Source organism: Podarcis vaucheri (assembly GCF_965113315.1).
Source record: "Podarcis vaucheri genome assembly, chromosome: 18".
NCBI lineage: Eukaryota > Metazoa > Chordata > Lepidosauria > Squamata > Lacertidae > Podarcis > Podarcis vaucheri.
Genome location: NC_138756.1, coordinates 7,979,171 through 7,998,223, shown reverse-complemented (window position 1 = coordinate 7,998,223; position 19,053 = coordinate 7,979,171). Strand labels below are relative to the sequence as shown.

Sequence of the window (19,053 nt, the reverse complement as noted above, 5' to 3'; positions counted from 1 at the left end):
GCGGTGTCCATTACTTACATCACAGGAACCTACACCACATAAAACACTGTTGCTGTATGTAGGTTTTATTTTATTTTTTATCTTCTATTTTGGAAATGTACATCTTTTAAATTTTCTGGGGGCCCCCAAGAAAGTGGGGCCCTAAGCTATAGCTTGTTTAGCTTATACGTAAATCCGACACTGTATATACGCACATTAGGGACGTGGGTGGCGCTGTGAGTTAAACCACAGAGCATAGGGCTTGCCAATCAGAAGGTCGGTGGTTCGAATCCCCTTGACGGGGTGAGCTCCCGTCGCTCGGTCCCTGCTCCTGCCAACCTAGCAGTTCGAAAGCACGTCAAAGTGCAAGTAGATAAATAGGTACCACTCTGGCGGGTAGGGAAACAGCGGTTCCATGCACTGCTCTGGTTCGCCAGAAGCGGCTTAGTCCTGCTGGCCACATGACCCGGAAGCTGTACGCTGGCTCCCTCGGCCAGTAAAGCGAGATGAGTGCCGCAACCCCAGAGTCGGTCACGACTGGACCTAATGGTCAGGGGTCCCTTTACCTTTACATACGCACATATATTTATTTATACAGACACATACACACCATTATTGATTCCCTAATCACAGAATTACGGAGTTGGAAGGGACACCCAAGGATCATCGAGTCTGACCCCCACAATGCACAAATTCACAGCCGCCCCATACAGGGATCGAACCTGCAACTCTGGCATTAGATAGCTCCTCACCAATGAACTGCTGGTGGTGCTGGCTCTGCGCGGCAACGGATTGCTCGGGCGTGGAGTGAAGGCTGCTGTTTGAACCGGCCTCCGCCAGGCCGTCCAACTTCTGCGAAGGTCTGTACCTGCGGTCGGGAGCGACAAAAGCGTCAAACTGAGACTTCCACTTCTTCAACACCGCTCCAAATCTCCTCATCGCTTTGGATTATTTATCTCCTTTTTTAAAGGATCCGATTTCTTTCCGCAGGGCTTGTAAGACAGAGTTGTTCCACCTGGCCTTTGGCTTGGAGCTAATTTGATTCCCTCCCCCTCTTTCTTTTTTCTTTTTCCTTTCTCCTCCTGTGATGAGGCTGCATTTGAATATTTTAACGTTTCTATATTTTAATGTTGTATTTTAATCTTGTTTTTAAGTTGTATTCATTCAACTTGTTTTTATTATTGCTTGTTAGCCTAGCCTTGGCTGGGCCTAGCCTTGGCTGGGGAGGGCAGGGTATAAATAAAAATTATTATTATTATTAAAGTCACGGCAGACATCTGTTGCAGCATTTTGAGCTGGCATTTCTCCTAATGACACACCTTCTTTTTCTGCAAGCATTGCTAGCGCAGCGCATTCCTGCATGCAGTTTTCGCTAACGCACACGTTTTTAGACACCTCAAGCACGTGTTGTTCGGTTGGGAAAACGCCAACATTCAAAGTGTGTATTTCGAACGACGGCTGCATCTTGGTTTGAGCGCTGCTTCTGAGCAAATGGTTAAAATGTGAGCTCAGGCGGCCTTCTTGGCCAGTGGCTACAACCAGTAACACTCAAAAAAACCCAGAATTTTGTTATGTTTCTTCTGAGGAATTGAGAAGACAAGAAATTTTAAAAAGAATGGGAAATGTTTTTTGTGTGGGAGGGTGGAGAGAGGGAGGAAAAATATGGGGGGGGGGAATAAGGATATGTTTCTGGATAATATCTTTTGTTTTAATTTTGAATTTAAAAAAGTTAAAAAAATATATTAGCAGGATTTTAAACACACTTGTAATGTTAACAGAAAGGGACACGGGTGGTGCTGTGGGTTAAACCACAGAGCGTAGGACTTGCCAACCAGAAGGTCGGCGGTTCGAATCCCTGTGACAGGGTGAGCTCCCGTTGCTCGGTCCCTGCTCCTGCCAACCTAGCAGTCTGAAAGCACACCAGTGAAAGTAGATAATTAGGTACCGCTCTTGCGGGAAGGTAAACGGCGCTTCCGTGCGCTGCTCTGGTTCGCCAGAAGCGGCTTAGTCCTGCTGGCCACATGACCCGGAAGCTGTATGCTGGCTCCCTTGGCCAATAAAGTGAGATGAGCGCCGCAACCCCAGAGTTGGTCAGGACTGGACCTAATGGTCAAGGGGTCCCTTTACCTTTAATGTTGACAGAATATATAGATAATCTAGGAAGATGGAAAATAGGAGGAGTATCGATTGAAAACATGCAGTTGAAAACAGGACGCGTGGAAGGGATGGGGAGAAGTCAGGAGATTCAGAGTAATCTCAGTAATTAGATTTGGAAATGGTTTTGTTGTATGTTTATATTTTTGGAAAATCAAATACCTTTGTTTCTGGTGGATGGGCTGCTGCCTCATCGCCATATACTGAGCATCTTCCTGCAAGCGGTTGAGCGGGGAGTCGGGCTTGAGGCGGATACCGTAGTAATGGTATTTGGAATTTCCCCTGAGAGGGAGAAGATCGGTTAAGTCAAAATAACAACAACCTACCGTATTTTTCACTCCATAGGGCGCACCAGACAATAGGGCGCACCTAGTTTTTTTTGGGGGGGGGAATAAAGGGGGGAAATTTATTTTTCCCCCAGCCCCAAAGAGCAAAGAAGCCAAGACAGTGAGCGGGATCCATCCCACTGGCTGTCTTGGCTTCCTCTTTAGCCGGGCACAAACCTCTCCAGCTGGAAGAGGCTGCACGCGGCTTTGGCAGAAGCCAAGACAGAGAGGGATGGATCCCGCTCGCTGTCTTGGCTTCGTTTTTAGCCATGGGACTGGGGCGGGGGAAGCCCGAATTTCCCCCGACCCCAGAATGGGTCCGGGAGCGGGGGTGAGGTTGCGTGCAACCTCGCCTTCGCTCCCGGAGCTTGCTGCTATCCGCAAGCCTTCTGAGCCCGGCGGAAACTCCCGCCGCTCTCCGAAGGCTTGCGGATAGCTGCCTGAAGAGCGAGAGGGGTCAGTGCTCACGGACCCCTCTCGCTCTCTAGGCTTCAGCGAAAGCCTGCATTCGCTCCATAGGACGCACACACATTTCCCCTTCATTTTCGGAGGGGAAAAAGTGTGTCCTATACAGCGAAAAATACGATAACCAGCAACTTGCAAGTCTAGGGTTTTCATGTCGCCGGGCTCTGCGTTTGAAGGCTCCGAGCACCCTTCGTAGAAAGTTCTGCTATACCAAGTCAGACCCCTTGGCCCATGTTAACTGGCAATGCTTTCACGGGCTGGCAGGCGCGCTCCGGAATTTCAATCAGGACAGTTTCCAGTGCTACCTAGAAGCGGCTCTGTGGCATTTCAGACAGGAGAGGCCGAACAAGTGCTTTCTTCCATTGTATTATTATTACAATGGTTGCCATCAATTTGATTTGAACTGATTTTATAACGAATTGATTTTAGAACGCTGTATTATTTTACTGTTGTTACCCGCTCTGAGCTCAGCTTCGGCTGGGGAGAGCGGGATATAAATAAAATTTTATTATTATATGCTGGCTGAGAGCCTCCCTGCCCGCGGACTGTCTCTCCAGAGTGGCGCATGCCCTGGTTATCTCCAGCTTGGACTACTGCAGTGCGCTCTGCGTGGGGCTACCTTTGAAGGGGACCCGGAAACTGCAACTAATCCAGAATGCGGCAGCTAGACTGGGGACTGGGAGCAGCTGCTGAGACCACATAACACCGGTCTTGAAAGACCTACATTGGCTCCCAGGACGTTTCCGGGCACAACTAAAAGTGTTGGTGCTGACCTTTAAAGCCCTAACAGCATTGGCCCAGTATACCTGAAGGAGCGTCTCCACCCCCATCAATCACTGAGGTCCAGCTCTGAGGGCCTTCTGGAGGTTCCCTCCCTGCGAGAAGTGAGGTTACAGGGAACCAGGCAGAGGGCCTTCTCGGTGGTGGCGCCCTCCCTGTGGAACGCCCTCCCACCAGATGTCAAGGAAATAAACAACTATCTGACTTTTAGAAGACATCTGAAGGCAGCCCTGTTAAGGGAAGCTTTTAACGTTTGATGTTTTATCACTTTATTATTATTATTATTAGTAGTAATATTCTGTTGGGAGCCACCCAGAGTGGCTGGGGAAACTCAGCCAGATGGGTGGTGTATAAATAACAAATTATTATTATTATTATTATTATTATTATTATTATTATTATTATTAGCAATTGTCCTTCCTTAACCCTCCCCACCCAAGCAGGATTCTAGTCCTCAGGCTCAAAAAACAAAGGGCTGGCTTTAAATAATGAAGGAATAGGTTTCTGTCCAGTCAGTTTGAAACGGGACCCAAAATCCACTTTTATTTCCTTTTCCAAGGGAACATTTCTATAATGCTTTAACTTGAGCTCTTGAGCCAAAACCCAGCTGTATAAACAAGTGCTCAAAGCTCTCTCCCTTATCAGTCCATGAAGGCCGGTAATGACAGATGGCCTTGTCCGTTCCAAAGTGGAACAGGGATGACACACCTGGGCCTTATCTTACATCCTGACCACAGACCTAGTCCAGGAACAGCGCCAGGAGTTGGTGACCTTCTTACCCCAAAGTAAGAGTGCCGGAACAGGAATACCCTTATATGGTCAGAAGTACAGGAAGGAAAACTCTTTTATGGTTAAGAGCACCGGAGCAGGAACATCTGTGATGTCAACTTACGTGTATAAGCTTACGTGTCTGCACTCCTGGGGAAGGGGGCAGAGGGTGCCTGGAGAATATATATACTGCATGAAATTTCTCATTTCTTTGGACTTGCTGAGAACTGACCACGCAAGTGCCTTTCTGCTGCTCCGGAGAGCAGAAATAAAGAACTCCTTCTCTGAACGAACCCTCGGTGTCATTCGACTTCCTTCCTCCCGTCCGGGAGCAACGCAGAGCCCACCAATCGGTAAAGTCTAATAAGGCTACAATAAGAACGCTGGTAGTAGCCTTACGCCAAGTCAGATAATTGGGTCCATCAAGCTGGGCACTGCAAATACTGCCTTTTTGCAGCTCTCATGGGGTCTTTTGCGGCCCTGTCTAGAGACAATGGTGGTTGCACAGGCTTGGAGAGTATGCCCTCCAGTGCTGAGCTGCAGTCCCTGGAAATAAAGCTAAGTTTCCAGTCCTCAGGGTTTTGAAGGGAGATTGGGCCCGGTGTTTGCAGAGGCCTCTCTTTTTTTTTGAATAATTTTTTAATTAATTTTCAACACAAATATACAATTTTTTTAATCCAAATTTTCACAAATTTATCTCATTTAGGACTTCCTTCAGCTTCTCTGACAATCATCCACATTTATCTCTCAATTACACATTTCTTATGTTTAATATTGCTGTTAGTCTTCCCTTCCCCTAACTCTTTCTTTTTAACAATATATCTCCAATTTCACAGTGCTTCTTGAAACCCCACTAGCGTTGTTTGAACATCACATATACTTTTCAGATACAGTGGTGCCCCGCAAGACGAATGCCTCGCAAGACGAAAAACTCGCTAGACGAAAGGGTTTTGCGGTTTTTGAGCTGCTTCGCAAGACGAATTTCCCTATGGGCTTGCTTCGCAAGACGAAAACGTCTTGCAAGTTTGTTTCCTTTTTCTTAACACCGTTAATACAGTTGCGACTTGACTTCGAGGAGCAACTCATAGAACGCGGGGTGGTAGCCCTTTTTGAGGTTTTTGGTGATTTTTGAAGCTTTTCCAAAACATTTCCGACACTGTGCTTCGCAAGACGAAAAATTCGCTAGACGAAAAAGCTGGCGGAACGAATTAATTTCGTCTTGCGAGGCACCACTGTATTCCGTAAGTTTTCCCTGCAGAGGCCTCTTAAGTCCGCTCTGCCGCAACCCCACCTGCCCTGCAAACCTTGTGCCAAGCCGACGGGTCCTCAGTCCCATGAAGACGGAGCGGATCAGCTTCCCGAAGGACGCGGCGTTCACGGGGTCCAGCTTGTGCTCTTGGCAGTGGCGCAGGTAATGGTTATAGAGAGAGCTGCGGGGCAGGCTGACCCCTTCGGCCGTCTCGTAGTTGTCCAGCAGCCACTGAAGCTGCAGGTTTCATTTTTTAAAGGGAGAGAAGGGGGAAGAGAGAATTTAAGAGGGTTTTGCATGCTGGGTCCCGCTCGTTCGCACGCGCACAGCTCCCACAGAGGACGCAACTGGAACCAAACGTTGTGGGTTCGATCCCTGTATGGGGCAGATAATATTCCTGCGTTGCAGGGGGTGGGGATAGATGATCCACAGGGGTCCTTCCAGCTCTACAAATCTATGATTCGATTCTATGAACCTCTCCCCCTACCACCAAGCAAACGTGCAAAAGGCAGCGGTCGTCTTTTGCAAACCGCTTTGAGGGGTGTATAAATTTCATGCTGGAGAACAGCCTTTGCCAAAGGTGTCATGGGCCTTGAAGACACTCGAACTCAGGACGCAAGGGAGAAACGTGCTAGGAGGAAGGCACACTTGGCAAATCCACACCGTGATCAGCTCCCGCCCGGAAACTTATATTCCCACTGTGGAAGGACGTGGGGATCCAGAATTGGCCTCCACAGTCACTTACGGACTCACTGTTAAAACTGTGTTTAGGGAAGGCAATCTTACTCGGCTACGAGGGATCGCTGAAGAAATTTCATGCAATAAAATAAATTCTACTACGGCCTGATCGCAGGTCCCCAAAATGGTTGGGTAGGCCCATTTTTTCTGTTGTTGCAAGGGACGAAACCTGAATTTGTTGTGGGAAAGCCGCTTCCGCAATAAACATAGGAGGTGGGGTTGCGGGCGTCACGCCCCTTCCCCGCATTCGTGGGGGCTGGCTACAGCCCCCGTGATACCTAAGGGAATCCCCGCCCGTGTCATACCCCGGGCCAGCCAATCGGCTGGCTCCGGGGGCGGGGCCTCAGCTATTTAAACCTGCCTCTTTTACTCCGCTGCTGCAGCAGTTAGGCATTGGTAGGGGTACTGTCCTATTGTTATGCAGACGATGGGGGGGGGGAGGTAGCGCCATCACCTTCCCCCAAACCAAAGGGTAGTCCGGTAAAGGATTCCGGGGGCGTGGCCTTGTCCTAAGCCTAGGGAGGTATGGGCCCAGGGCACGCCCCCGAGCGGTGACCCCGGGGGAAGGCCTAGTTGACGTGCCTCAGCAGGACTCCTCCCCCTGGTGATTAACCCTTCCGGCTTCTAGCCGGTTAGTAGTTAGGACCAATGCCTAAGCCAATACCGCTCAATTCCTATACAGTGGTGCCCCGCAAGACGAATGCCTCGCAAGACGGAAAACTCGCTAGACGAGTTTTCCGTTTTGGAGGTGCTTCGCAAAACGAATTTCCTATGGGCTTGCTTCGCAAGACGACAATGTCTTGCGAGTTCCTGCTGGGTTTTTTCCCTCCCCCCCCGCCCGTTTTCTAAGCCGCTAAGCCGCTTATCAGCTGATCCGATCAGCAGATAAGCCGCTAATAGCGCAAATCCGCTAATCCGTCAATGGGCTTGCTTCGCAAGACGAAAAAACCGCTAGACAAAGAGAATCACAGAACGGTTTCTTTTCGTCTTGCGAGGCACCACTGTATTGCAGCGTGTGTGTTATCGAGCAGACTCTGAACTTAGGTCTGTCCGAAGCCGTCCTATAGCATGTTAGGCTGGGGTTGGGGAACTCTTTTTGGCCTGGCAGCCCAGATCTTCATCTCCCTTCCTCCGTACGCCGCAGCTCTTTCCTGCCCCGCAACTGTTGCGCTGCTCCCTGCTCTTCCTCCCCTGAACCCGACAACTGAGAGAAGCTACCAAGAACTCTGTGAAGGGCGAAGGAGCATGCAGTTAACTTGGCAGGTAGCAAGAAGGGGCACCACTTCAGGACAGGAGAGAAAGAGGAGCCAAGCAGAGGACGTTCTGCTGCGACGGAAGACGGGGAAGGCTGCGGATAAGGGGGGAATTTCTGGAAGGAGCAGTGGACCAGAAGCAAAGCTTTGAAGGTGACTCGGAAGCTACACCTAATCCAGAATGTGGCAGGTAGACTGGGGATTGGGAGTGGCTGCTGAGACCATATATCACTGGTCCTGAAAGACCTACACTGGCTCCCAGTACGTTTCGGAGCACAATTCAAAGTGTTGGTGCTGACCTTTCAAATCCATAAACAGCCTCGGCCCAGTATCCTTGAAGGAGCGTCTCCACCCCCATCGTTCAGCTCTGAGGGCCTTCTGGTGGTTCCCTCCCTGCGGGAAGTGAGGTTGCAGGGAACCAGGCAGAGGGCCTTCTCGGTGGTGGCGCCTGCCCTGTGGAACGCCCTCCCGTCAGATGTCAAAGGAGATAAACAACTGCGCGACTTTCCGGAGACAACTGAAGGCAGCCAGGCAGTTTTAAATGTTTTATATTTGCTGTTTTTCTATTATGTTGGAAGCCGCCCAGAGTGGCTGGGGAATAAATAAGAATATTATTATTATTTGCTGTGTTTTTATTATGTTGGAAGCCGCCCAAAGGTGCTGGGGCAACCCTCTCAGGTGGGCGGGGTACAAGTAATTTTTTTAAAAGGTAAAGGTAAAAGACTCCTGGACGGTTAAGTCCAGTCAAAGGCGGCGCTCATCTCGCTTACAGACCAAGGGAACCGGCATTTGTCCACAGACAGCTTTCCGGGTCATGTGGCCAGCAGGACTAAACCGCTTCTGGCACAATGGAACACTGTGATTGTCCAGAGTGCATGGAGACGCCGTTTACCTTCCCGCCGGAGTGGTACCTATTTATCTACTTGCCCTGGCGTGCTTTCGAACTGCTAGGTTGGCAGGAGCTTGGACAGAGCAACGGGAGCTCACCCCGTCGCGGGGATTCGAACCGCCGACCTTCTGATTGGCAAGCCCAAGAGGCGCAGTGGTTTAGACCCCAGCGCCACCAGCGCCCCTGGTACAAGTGATTGTACCCAGCAGCACATACAAAGCAGTTAATATGCCACACAAGCTTAATGTTTGTGGGCGTCAATGGGCAGCTTGGCCATTGCTGTGTCTTAGGCGGCCTGCCATCACACATGCAGAAGGTCCCAGATTTCAACCTTTAGGATCCCCAGTAGGGTTGAGAGGGAGACCCCTACATGGAACCCCGGAGAGCCCCTGCCAGCCAGTGCGGGAAACACTGAACTAAATGATTCCACAGCCTGGCTTGTCCACGGTAGCGTCCCACCATTTCCTTTCAAATCAGTCCTTCGTTCGGAAGCACAGGGGCTAAAACAGGGGGCTTGGTTTATAGGGGGGAAACTGCAGCTCAGTGGCCAAGTTCACACATGGAAGATCCTTGGCATCTCTACAATTCTACGATTGTATGACCCGCTCTGCCCGAAACTGAGGTCCAGCGCCAAGGGCCTTCTGGCGGTTCCCTCGCTGCGAGAAGCAAAGCTACAGGGAACCAGGCAGAGGGCCTTCTCGGTGGTGGCACCCGCCCTGTGGAACGCCCTCCCACCAGATGTCAAAGAGGAAAGTAAGTACCAAACTTTTAGAAGACATCTAAAGGCATCCCTGTTTAGGGGAAATGTTTAATAGGTTATTGTATTTTAGTGTTTTGTTGGAAGCCGCCCAGAGTGGCTGGGGAAACCCAACCAGATGGGTGCAGTATAAATAATAAATTATTATTATTATTATTATTATTATTATTATTATTATTATTAACCCTGCAGAGCGGCTGCCAGTCAGTGCAGACAAGGTAGATGGATCTGATTAGGTACAATTTTCCTATATTGCATTTCAGGAATGGGGAAGTTTCCCAGCAGATGGCGTGGTCCTTTCTGACCTATCTGTCTCTGCTGCCTTGCCTTGTGATGTGTGCGCCTCACAAGCTCAAAACCGGGGAGCACATTTACCGTATTTTTTGCTCTATTAGACGCACTTTTCCCCTCCTAAAAAGGGGAAATGTGTGTGCGTCTTATGGAGCGAATGCAGGCTGCGCAGCTATCCCAGAAGCCAGAACAGCAAGAGGGATTGCTGCTTTCACTGCGCAGAGATCCCTCTTGCTGTTCTGGCTTCTGAGATTCAGAATATTTTTTTCCTTGTTTTCCTCCAAAAACTAGGTGCGTCTTGTGATCTTATAGAGCGAAAAATACAGTAGTTGGTGGATCTGTGGATGCCAGGGGGTCCGTTGCACCATCCGCGGAACAAAAACTACCCTAGAAACGTCAACGTTTTCAAAAGCAGGGGGGCGCACGGCTTAGCTTCTGGAAAAGAGCGGGGTCCGCAGTACTTCGCTAATTGAGAACCACGGATTTAATGAATCGTTTGCAGGGCTGAGGTTTGCTCCCGGCAACCGGCGGTGGGGGAGGTACGCGCTTGCTTTTCAAGTGCCGCAAGATGCTCGGCTCGTGCTTCGCTGCAGTCAATGGGATTCTGAAAAGCGCACAGAAGCTGGGAAACAGGGCGCCGGGGCAGGGGGGTGGGTTGTCTACGGAGGAGCCAGGCAGGTGGGAGGCAAACTTACATGGCTGTTCAGCAAGCTGCTTTTGTGCGACGTTATGCCTTCATTTTTTTGGAGGTTTTCAATCGCCATTTCAAGCTGGAAAAGGGGCGGCAGCGAGGCCAAAGAGAGAGAGAAAAGAAGGGAAATCAGACATTTGGCAAACAGCCGGGGGGGGGGGAGACCCGCCTGAGCCACTGTGAAGCCCTTCCCTCAAACAGGTGAAGTGGGGTGTGGGATCAGGCGCAGGAAAGCACAAATGTTACACTGGGGGGGGGGTGGAAGGCATGCAAAAGAAGCCACATGGTGCGGGTGGTATTATTTTGGGGGGAGGGGGTGAGAAAGAGAAAGAAGCAGCCCCTTGCGCTGCAAATATAGGTTTATCGGGTGTTTATCATTGATTTAGAAGTCACATATCTAAACAGGAAGGCAGTGGTGACTTGGGGGTTGAAAGCAGAAAGGGTTTACTCGGACCCAGTGGAATTAATGGGCCCAAATTGGCCATGCTCATCCATTTCAATGGGTTCATCTAAAACTGGCATTGGATATCAGTCTTTCCGTCTCTGCCCTTTTTCACACGAAAAAGGAATCTGCCATCACCCCCCCTTAAGTCTTCTCTTCTTCAGTATTGCTCAGCTCCTTCAACTTTTCCTCAAAGCAGTCCGATCATAGCTGTCAACTGTCCCTTATTTGGCGGGAAAGTCCCTTATCCCAGCGCCGTATCCCGCTGCTGTCCCTTATTGATGATGTCCCTTAAATTTCCCGGGTTTCAAAGGAAGCAGCTCCTCTCCCTCCCTCCCTGCCGGCCGGGGAGGAGGGAGGCTCCAACTGGGTTGCTTGGTTGCGTTGCTCCCCCAATAAGGAGCCTAAGAACGACTGGGGGGGTGGAGCTTGCATGGCTTATGCCGATCCAATCGGCCGCATTGCCTGGGGACTCGCCTTTGCTCAGCGCTTCCCAGCGGAGAGGTGACGGTGGTTTCCCGTGCTGCATCCCCTTTGCCGGGTTGCTGCGCTGTGGGAACCACCGCTTGGCTGCTGGTTCACTAAAATCCCTTATTTTGGCTGCTGATCCCTTATTTTCGAGGCTGCTGGTCCCTTATTTTCAAATCTGTGAGTTGACAGCTATGAGTCCAATCTGCACAGCTTTAAAGCCTTTTATTTCTCCCGTCTTGAGGGGAGGTATATAAAAGGCTCAATGCACCGGATGTAAATGCAAAGTTTGGCAGTACCCCATGCGAGACAGGAGAGTTGCTTTTAGGCCTACCCCAACACACACACCTGAGTCCCAAATGTCCATTTATCTACTGCAGCAGAGATGCTCAACTTCTGTACTTCCTACTCCCAGTGGACGCTGATCCACTACGTAAATGGGGCACCGGCCCCAACTTAAACCATGTGATGCAGCGGCAGAAAAAGCTAATGCTATTTACAGAAGTACAGAGTCCAGATCCGGGCATAAAGGTAAAGGTACCCCCTGACCGTTAGGTCCAGTCGTGGACGACTCTGGGGTTGCACGCTCATCTCGCTCTATAGGCCGAGGGAGCTGGCGCTTGTCCACAGACAGTTTTTTCGAGTCATGTGGCCAGCATGACTAAACCGCTTCTGGCGAAACAGAGCAGCGCACGGAAACACCGTTTACCTTCCCACCAGAGTGGTACCTCTTTATCTACTTGCACTTTGAGGTGCTTTCGAACTGCTAGGTGGGCAGGAGCTGGGATGGAGCAATGGGACCTCACCCCGTTGCAGGGATTCGAAGCGCTGACCTTCTGATTGGCAAGCCCAAGAGGCTCAGTGGTTTAGACCACAGTGCCATCCGTGTCTACACTAGCTGGTAGCAGACAGATGAGTCTGAGATGAGTGTAAAGTAAAAGACAAAGGAACCCTGGACGGTTAAGTCCAGTCAAAGGTGATTATGGGGTTGTGGAGCTCATCTTGAGTTTAGGCCGAGGAAGCCGGTGTTTGTCCACTGACCTTCTGATCGGCAAGCCCAAGAGTGGTTTAGACCACAGCGCCACCCACATCCCTGCCCTCCTATTACTCAGCAGTGACACAGATGGGGAAGAACCCTAGACCAGGGGTAGGCAAACTAAGGCCCGGGAGCCGGATGCGGCCCAAATCGCCTTCTCAATCCAGCCCACGGACGGTCTGGGAATCAGCATGTTTTTACATGAGTAGAATGCGTGCTTTTATTTAAAATGCATCTCTGGGTTATTTGTGGGGCGTAGCAATTCATTCATATTTTTTTTCCAAAATACAGTGGTACCTTGGGTTAAGTACTTAATTCGTTCCGGAGGTCCGTACTTAAGCTGAAACTGTTCTTAACCTGAAGCACCACTTTAGCTAATGGGGCCTCCTGCTGCACTGCCGGAGCACAATTTCTGAAGCAATGTTCTTTACCTGAAGCACTATTTCTGGTATCTGAAGAAGTGTGCATGCACACGAAAGCTCATACCAAGAACTAACTTAGTTGGTCTTTAAGGTGCTACTGGAAGGGATTTTTTTTTATTTTGACTATGGCAGACCAACACGGCTACCTATCTGTCACTATTTCTGGGTTAGCAGAGTCTGTAACCAGAAGCATAGGTAACCTGAAGCGTATGTAAGCTGAGGTACCACTGTATGGTCCGGCCCACCACATGGTCTGAGGGACGGTGGACCGGCTGAAAAAGGTTGCTGACCCCTGCCCTAGACTGGGTTGACTCCACCTGCCACCGACTCTGGCTCTGCCTACGGCTTCTGCCCTGCCAGTCCCAATGTCCAACAACCACCGCCGCCTTCCCTTGCAGGTACCTGAAACACACACCCCCTTCCCAGAATGCACCTCAGTGTGACTTCAGGGAGGCGGTGGCGGCAAGCCCCGACGTACCGTGGCTGGGGAGGAGCGCGAAGTGTGCGAGAGGGCGTGCCTGGCGCTCTCCATGCCGCTGTGGATGAGGTAGGCTCCCGAGCTGGACACGATCTGGCTTCCCCCGATGTCCATCGCGAGGCCCACCATGCCGTGCGAGGGGATGGCGGTGGGGGACGAGCGCCCCGTGCTCACCTGAGAGCTGCCTCCCTGCGCTTCGAAGTAGGAGGAGGCGCTGCTGGGGGCGTAGATCTGAGCTTCCGTGTTGTAGGAATAAGCGGCACGTCTGGGTTGGGGTGGGGGGAAGAGACAGGAGACAAGGAGACAAGGGGTTTAGTTACGAACACATGCAGTCAGGCAGGAGGGCCTTCCGAGAGGCTCCGTGAAGACCTAAGGGTTTGAAAGGACTATCAAGAAGACTGGAAGAAACTGCCCGCGGACTGTCTCGCCAGAGTGGTGCATGCTCTGGTTATCTCCCGCTTGGACTACTGCAATGCGCTCTACGTGGGGCTACCTTTGAAGGTGACCCGGAAACTGCAATTAATCCAGAATGCAGCAGCTAGACTGGGGACTGGGAGTGGCCGCCAAGACCACATAACACCGGTTCTGAGAGATCTGCATTGGCTCCCAGTACGTTTCCGAGCACAATTCGAAGTGTTGGTGCTGACCTTTAAAGCCCTAAACGGCCCAGTAGACCTGAAGGAGCATCTCCACCTCCATCGTTCTGCCCGGACACTGAGGTCCAGCTCCGAGGGCCTTCTGGCGGCTCCCTCACTGCGAGAAGCAAAGTTACAGGGAACCAGGCAGAGGGCCTTCTCGGTGGTGGCGCCCACCCTGTGGAACGCCCTCCCATCAGATGTGAAGGAAATAAGCAGCTATCTTCTCTTTAAAAGACATCTGAAGGCAGCCCTGTTCAGGGAAGTTTTTAATATTTAACGTTCTATTGTTTTTAATACTTGATTGGAAGCTGCCCAGAGTGGCTGGGGAAACTCAGCCAGATGGGTGGGGTATAAATAAATAAATTAATAATAATAATAATAATAATAATAATATAAAGACTATTTAGCTAAATATTGTATCATAAGATAAGCAGAATCACTTGAAAGTATCATATAGGCCCAGGATTATAGTAAGAATTAACTGTAAATATTATGGATTCAGTAATAACGAAAAGAGAATGAAGATAGTAAATTGATGGAGTTAATTTGATTAGAAACAGGATATTGGAGAGCTGTTACAAGGTGATTCATTGAAACTCAGTAAGGGGGGAATAGAGGAAGTCAGTTAACAATATAAATTAAAATAGGACTTAAAGTAATAGGTGTTTATATGTTTGTTTTTGTTATTCCTTTTTAGTATTGTAATGTTTTTCTTTTTTCTTTGTGTGTTATAGTTGTTATAAATTTGGAAAATCAATAAAAAAAACCTGGGGGGGAAAGGGGTTTGAAAGTACTTTCCCCCCAAAACCAGAGTCCTTTCTGCTGGGGACTATTCAATATCTCAATATATCATGCAAAGTCCCTATTGTGATCTTGCTTCCATAATTTTTGACTTGGCCATATATTGCAAATCAGGGTGTGTGTTTGTGTGTGCTATGCAAAAATCACGATACGGGGGGGGGGGGGGCATGAGGCTTCATCCTTGTTCCAGACATTGTGACATATTGGTATATTGTGATGTTAAGCTGGTGAGAATATCACAAAGTTGAAAACCAGATATTGCCCTGGGAAATGATCTATAATGAATTGAAAAAAATGTTTAAATGTACCCCCCCCGAGTCCTTTCTGTTAGGGATAATTCAGATTGAAATTCCCAGGTGTCAAAAAAGGTTATTTATGTATGCTACAACTGCGGCCCGAATTTTATCTGCCCTGAATTTTTACGGCATTCAGATCCGCTGCATGTTCCCACCACCTCAGAAAAAAAGGGTGAAAAAGCATTCCTCTGTCCACTCCCCCCCCCCCCAGCCCGGCATTCATTATTTTATACACAGTGATTGTGTGTCCTCTTAATCGCCTTCTCTCTAAACTAAAAAGCTATCCTGAGCTCCTGGGGGGGGGGCAGGGGCAGAGGCAGAGGAGGAAAGGCGATCAGACATGCTATAGGTATGGTACATTGCCCCAGTATTCACCTGGATGAAGGGGGGGACAGGTTGTGTGTTCGAATCTAAACACACAAATACCGTATTGGCCTGAATATAAGCCGCACCTTTAAAATTCGGGGGGGAGGGGAGAAAAAAGCTGAATATAAGCCGCTCCCTTAAAATCCCAAGGCACTCACACCCGTTCCGTCTTACCGTACATCTGTTCCGGCAGCGATATCGTAAAAGCCAGTTTTTGTAAGGTCGCGAATTTAAGCCGCCATTTAACTTTCCACGGTCGGAATTGGGGGGGGGGGGAGTGAGGCTTATATTCAGGCCAATACGGTAACTGGGATGGGAAGGGAGGGACGGGATACTTACATGGTCCCATTGGTATAGACAGCTTCTCCTCCTTCGACGTACTGGACTTGAGCCGGATAGACATGCTGTACCGTTTGCACCTAAGAGAAAGGCACAGAGATGGGAGCAGCCATGAAATCTTGCCACTGCGTCTCTACAACAGAATCAGCATCCCTCCAGCTCCCTGGGCTGGGAGGCGCAAAGGAGGGGAAAACAGTCTCGTGTCCCTGCACCCCAGCTGAGCAAAAGCCTCTCCCACAACACATTTCTAAGACCAGCAAAGCAACTGGGAAGGTGGAAGAGGAGTTTAGGGGCCAGGGGGAATCTTTTAACAATTCTATGCAATGTGAATGTATGGAAGTGAGGCAGCATGCAAATTAAAAGTGAAATGAAAAATGAAATCCAAACATCGGACTTTCAGAACGCAGAAGAAAAACAATTCCTCATTGTGTTTTTGCTTCCCTTGTTCCTTGCAACTGGCAACAGGCACTATCTTTCTGGTGCTCCCTCCCCCCCTTTCAAATTCTTACACAGAGTTCATTTCCCCCTTTTTGCTGGCTTCAAAATCAATTTTGATGCTGCTGTGTTTATCGATGGATTTTAGATTCGTGTACGTGCATGCACAGTGACGTATTGTTTTAAATAAATAAATATTGCTCATGGTTGGTTAACACGGGGCAGGGGGGTTTAAAAAAAACAACAACCGGGACTGCATTTTGTATTTTTATCAAGCTTGCAAATTGCCCAGAGGTTTTAAGTTGACGGGCAGTCTATACACTCAAGATAAATAAATGAACACAGAAGAATTACCAAATCCCGGCTGCAAATCAACAGTTCTACACAGTTTGCAAGAGTTTTAATGACTGCTCTGGGACTTCTCCTGTTCAAGTGGCTTTGCTGTCGGTTTGTGAGCTGTGCAAATAAGATTATACCACTTTGCATTTTATTTTTAAGAATTCAAATAATTTTATTTTCATTTTCATAGGGCGCACCGGCCCATAGGACGCAGCTCGTTTTTTTGGGGGGGGGAATGAATAAAAAAAAAATTACACCCCCCCCCGCCGCGGCTGCCGCCCCAAGCCTTGCGCACACCTGCCCGAAGCACGGGGCATCCTCTGGAGGGCTCCGCGTGCTTCGGGCTGCAGGCTGCCGCCCCAAGCCTCGCATGCCCGGCAGGACCTCCTGCCAGGCGCGCAAGGCTTGCGGACACTCGCCGGGGCTGCAGGCTGCTACCCGCAAGCCTTGTGAGCCTGCGGGAACTCCCACCAGGCTTGCGGATAGCTTCCTGAAGCCTGGAGAGCGAGAGGGGTCGGTGCGCAAAGCTTGCATTCGCCCCATAGGACGCACACACATTTCCCCTTCATTTTTGGAGGGGGAAAAGTGCGTCCTATGGGGCGAAAAATACGGTAGTTAAGAGACCGATATTGCTGACCCACTGTGCAAAAGAGCCGGATAGGTTTTACACTTCCTGTGGCATCCAATACCACAGAGCCCAGGACTTGCTGATGAGAAGGTCGGCGGTTCGAATCCCCGCAACGGGGCGAGCTCCCGTTGCTCGGTCCCTGCTCCTGCCAACCTAGCAGTTCGAAAGCACGTCAAAGTGCAAGTAGATAAATAGGTACCACTCCGGCGGGAAGGTAAATGGCGTTTCCGTGCACTGCTCTGGTTCGCCAGAAGCGGTTTAGTCCTGCTGGCCACATGACCCGGAAGCTGTATGCCGGCTCCCTCGGCCAATAAAGCGAGATGAGCACCGCAACCCCTGAGTTGGTCACGACTGGACCTAATGGTCAGGGGTCCCTTTACCTTTTACTAAGACATCTGATGGTGCAATATGGTCTATTCTTTTCCGTTTGACTTTTTTTTCTGAAGCCAGCACAGGGTTCAGCTGAAGTCTGGGAGCAACCTGATCTCTGTTGCAAAACGGACATTACCTGCTGTGGAACTTGCTGGACTCTGGGGACGGACAGCTGCTGCATTTGCGCCCCTTTCGGAGTGGAGCCTGTCGCTTGCACCAAAACCCTCTGGAAGACGAAACAAACACGGAATCACCCTTTCTGATGCCTTTACATTTACAAAAGCACCTCTCTGCTAACATCCCTCGAGGCAGTGTTCAACACGCATATAAACCCTACCAGGAAACACATCGGAATCTAGCAATAAGCCAAAAATTAAAACAGCCTGCAAGCGGCTCGCTGTGTCCAACAGAGGCTGCCGCTGAACACTTGGCAAATACTGAAGAATACACACGAAACCCTGGTTCTTTCCGGACATCACCAGCAAACTATGGTTTTGAAACCATCGCTTGTGCTTTCATACATAAAAGCCAGGCCATGGTTTAGAAATTGCTGTTTCCCACCCACTCCCCACTCCCATTTCTATAAGACAGGGGCCTCTGGAAGCAGAGTCAGGGTTATAACCGTGGCTTGCCAAATGAGAAAGCACATTAAACCGTGGTTTGCAAACTCATTTCATGCCATGTAGAGCCACTGCACATCGGAGGTACAGCCATGCCACGAGAAAACTATTTTGGTGTTTTCGGATGCCACAAGACAATAGCCGACAGCCGCATCGGACCTTCGGCTTCCGAAAAACGGAACACTAATTCCAGGTTTTCGGCGTTCGGGAGCAGATTTTTTCGGAAACTGAGCCATTCCAGAACCAAGGTTCCACCGTCACTGCAAATTTCGAAGGATGGCTGTGTTTCAGTTTGCGTGTTTCTTCCAGGGAGTGCAAATTCAATAGGCTTGCCTTTGAATGTGAACATGAATCTAATTTCTCCTCCACCCTTTGTCCCGCCTGCTGCAGGCCCTACAACTTGCCCCATCCATATAGACCACGGGTTGTCAACCTGGTCCCTAACACCCACTAGTGGGCGTTTCAGGATTCTAGGTGGGCACTGTGGGGTTCTACGGCACAAGCTGAATCCTCCTTCCATCGAGCACTGGAGGGCGGTAAGGAACTTTCACCATCAAGAAAGATGCATTAGTGGGCGGTAGGTATAAAAAGGTTGACTACCCTTCTCAGTGATGGCTCCGACCTGGTGGAAGCTCTGTCCCATGAGACCAGGGCCTTGCAGGATTTAACTTCCTTCCACCGGCCTGTAAGACAGAGCTATTCCACCTGGCCTTTAATTAGAATTCAGCCTGATCTTTTATTCCCCTTCCTTCCCTTTTTATGAAGATTACCCGCTCTGGTATCCCACAGCTCATTCTCCCCCGGTCTCCTCGCTGGCCCAAATAGGACTAATTTAGCCAGCTAGCCCTGGTGATCATCTAATGTTTGTTGGATGGATTTCCCCCCTAAATTGAATTTTGAATTCTGAATTCACATTTTATACTGTATTTTATGCTGGTTTTTTTGTTGCATCAATTAAGTGTTTTAAATTTGTTGTCAGCCGCCCTGACAACCGGGAAGGGTGGGGTATAAATAAAAAAATATTGTTTATTAT

General features: G+C 49.6%; 1 protein-coding gene across 4 annotated transcripts in view; it reads right to left on the bottom strand.

Moving 5' to 3' along the window:
* Nucleotides 1-19,053, bottom strand: part of RFX2 (regulatory factor X2) — a 46,063-nt gene that overhangs the window by 10,699 nt on the left and 16,311 nt on the right. For 2 of the 4 annotated variants that reach the window (XM_082206360.1, XM_082206361.1), the window contains exons 3-9: nucleotides 17,537-17,626; nucleotides 15,627-15,706; nucleotides 13,187-13,451; nucleotides 10,345-10,419; nucleotides 5,777-5,958; nucleotides 2,296-2,415; nucleotides 732-847 (exon numbers count right to left, since the gene is read on the bottom strand). In XM_082206360.1, coding sequence (XP_082062486.1) covers nucleotides 732-847; nucleotides 2,296-2,415; nucleotides 5,777-5,958; nucleotides 10,345-10,419; nucleotides 13,187-13,451; nucleotides 15,627-15,706; nucleotides 17,537-17,626 — 928 coding nt within the window. The remainder of the gene's footprint in view (nucleotides 1-731; nucleotides 848-2,295; nucleotides 2,416-5,776; nucleotides 5,959-10,344; nucleotides 10,420-13,186; nucleotides 13,452-15,626; nucleotides 15,707-17,536; nucleotides 17,627-19,053) is intronic. The other 2 variants (XM_082206363.1, XM_082206362.1) reach the window with 2 other exon arrangements.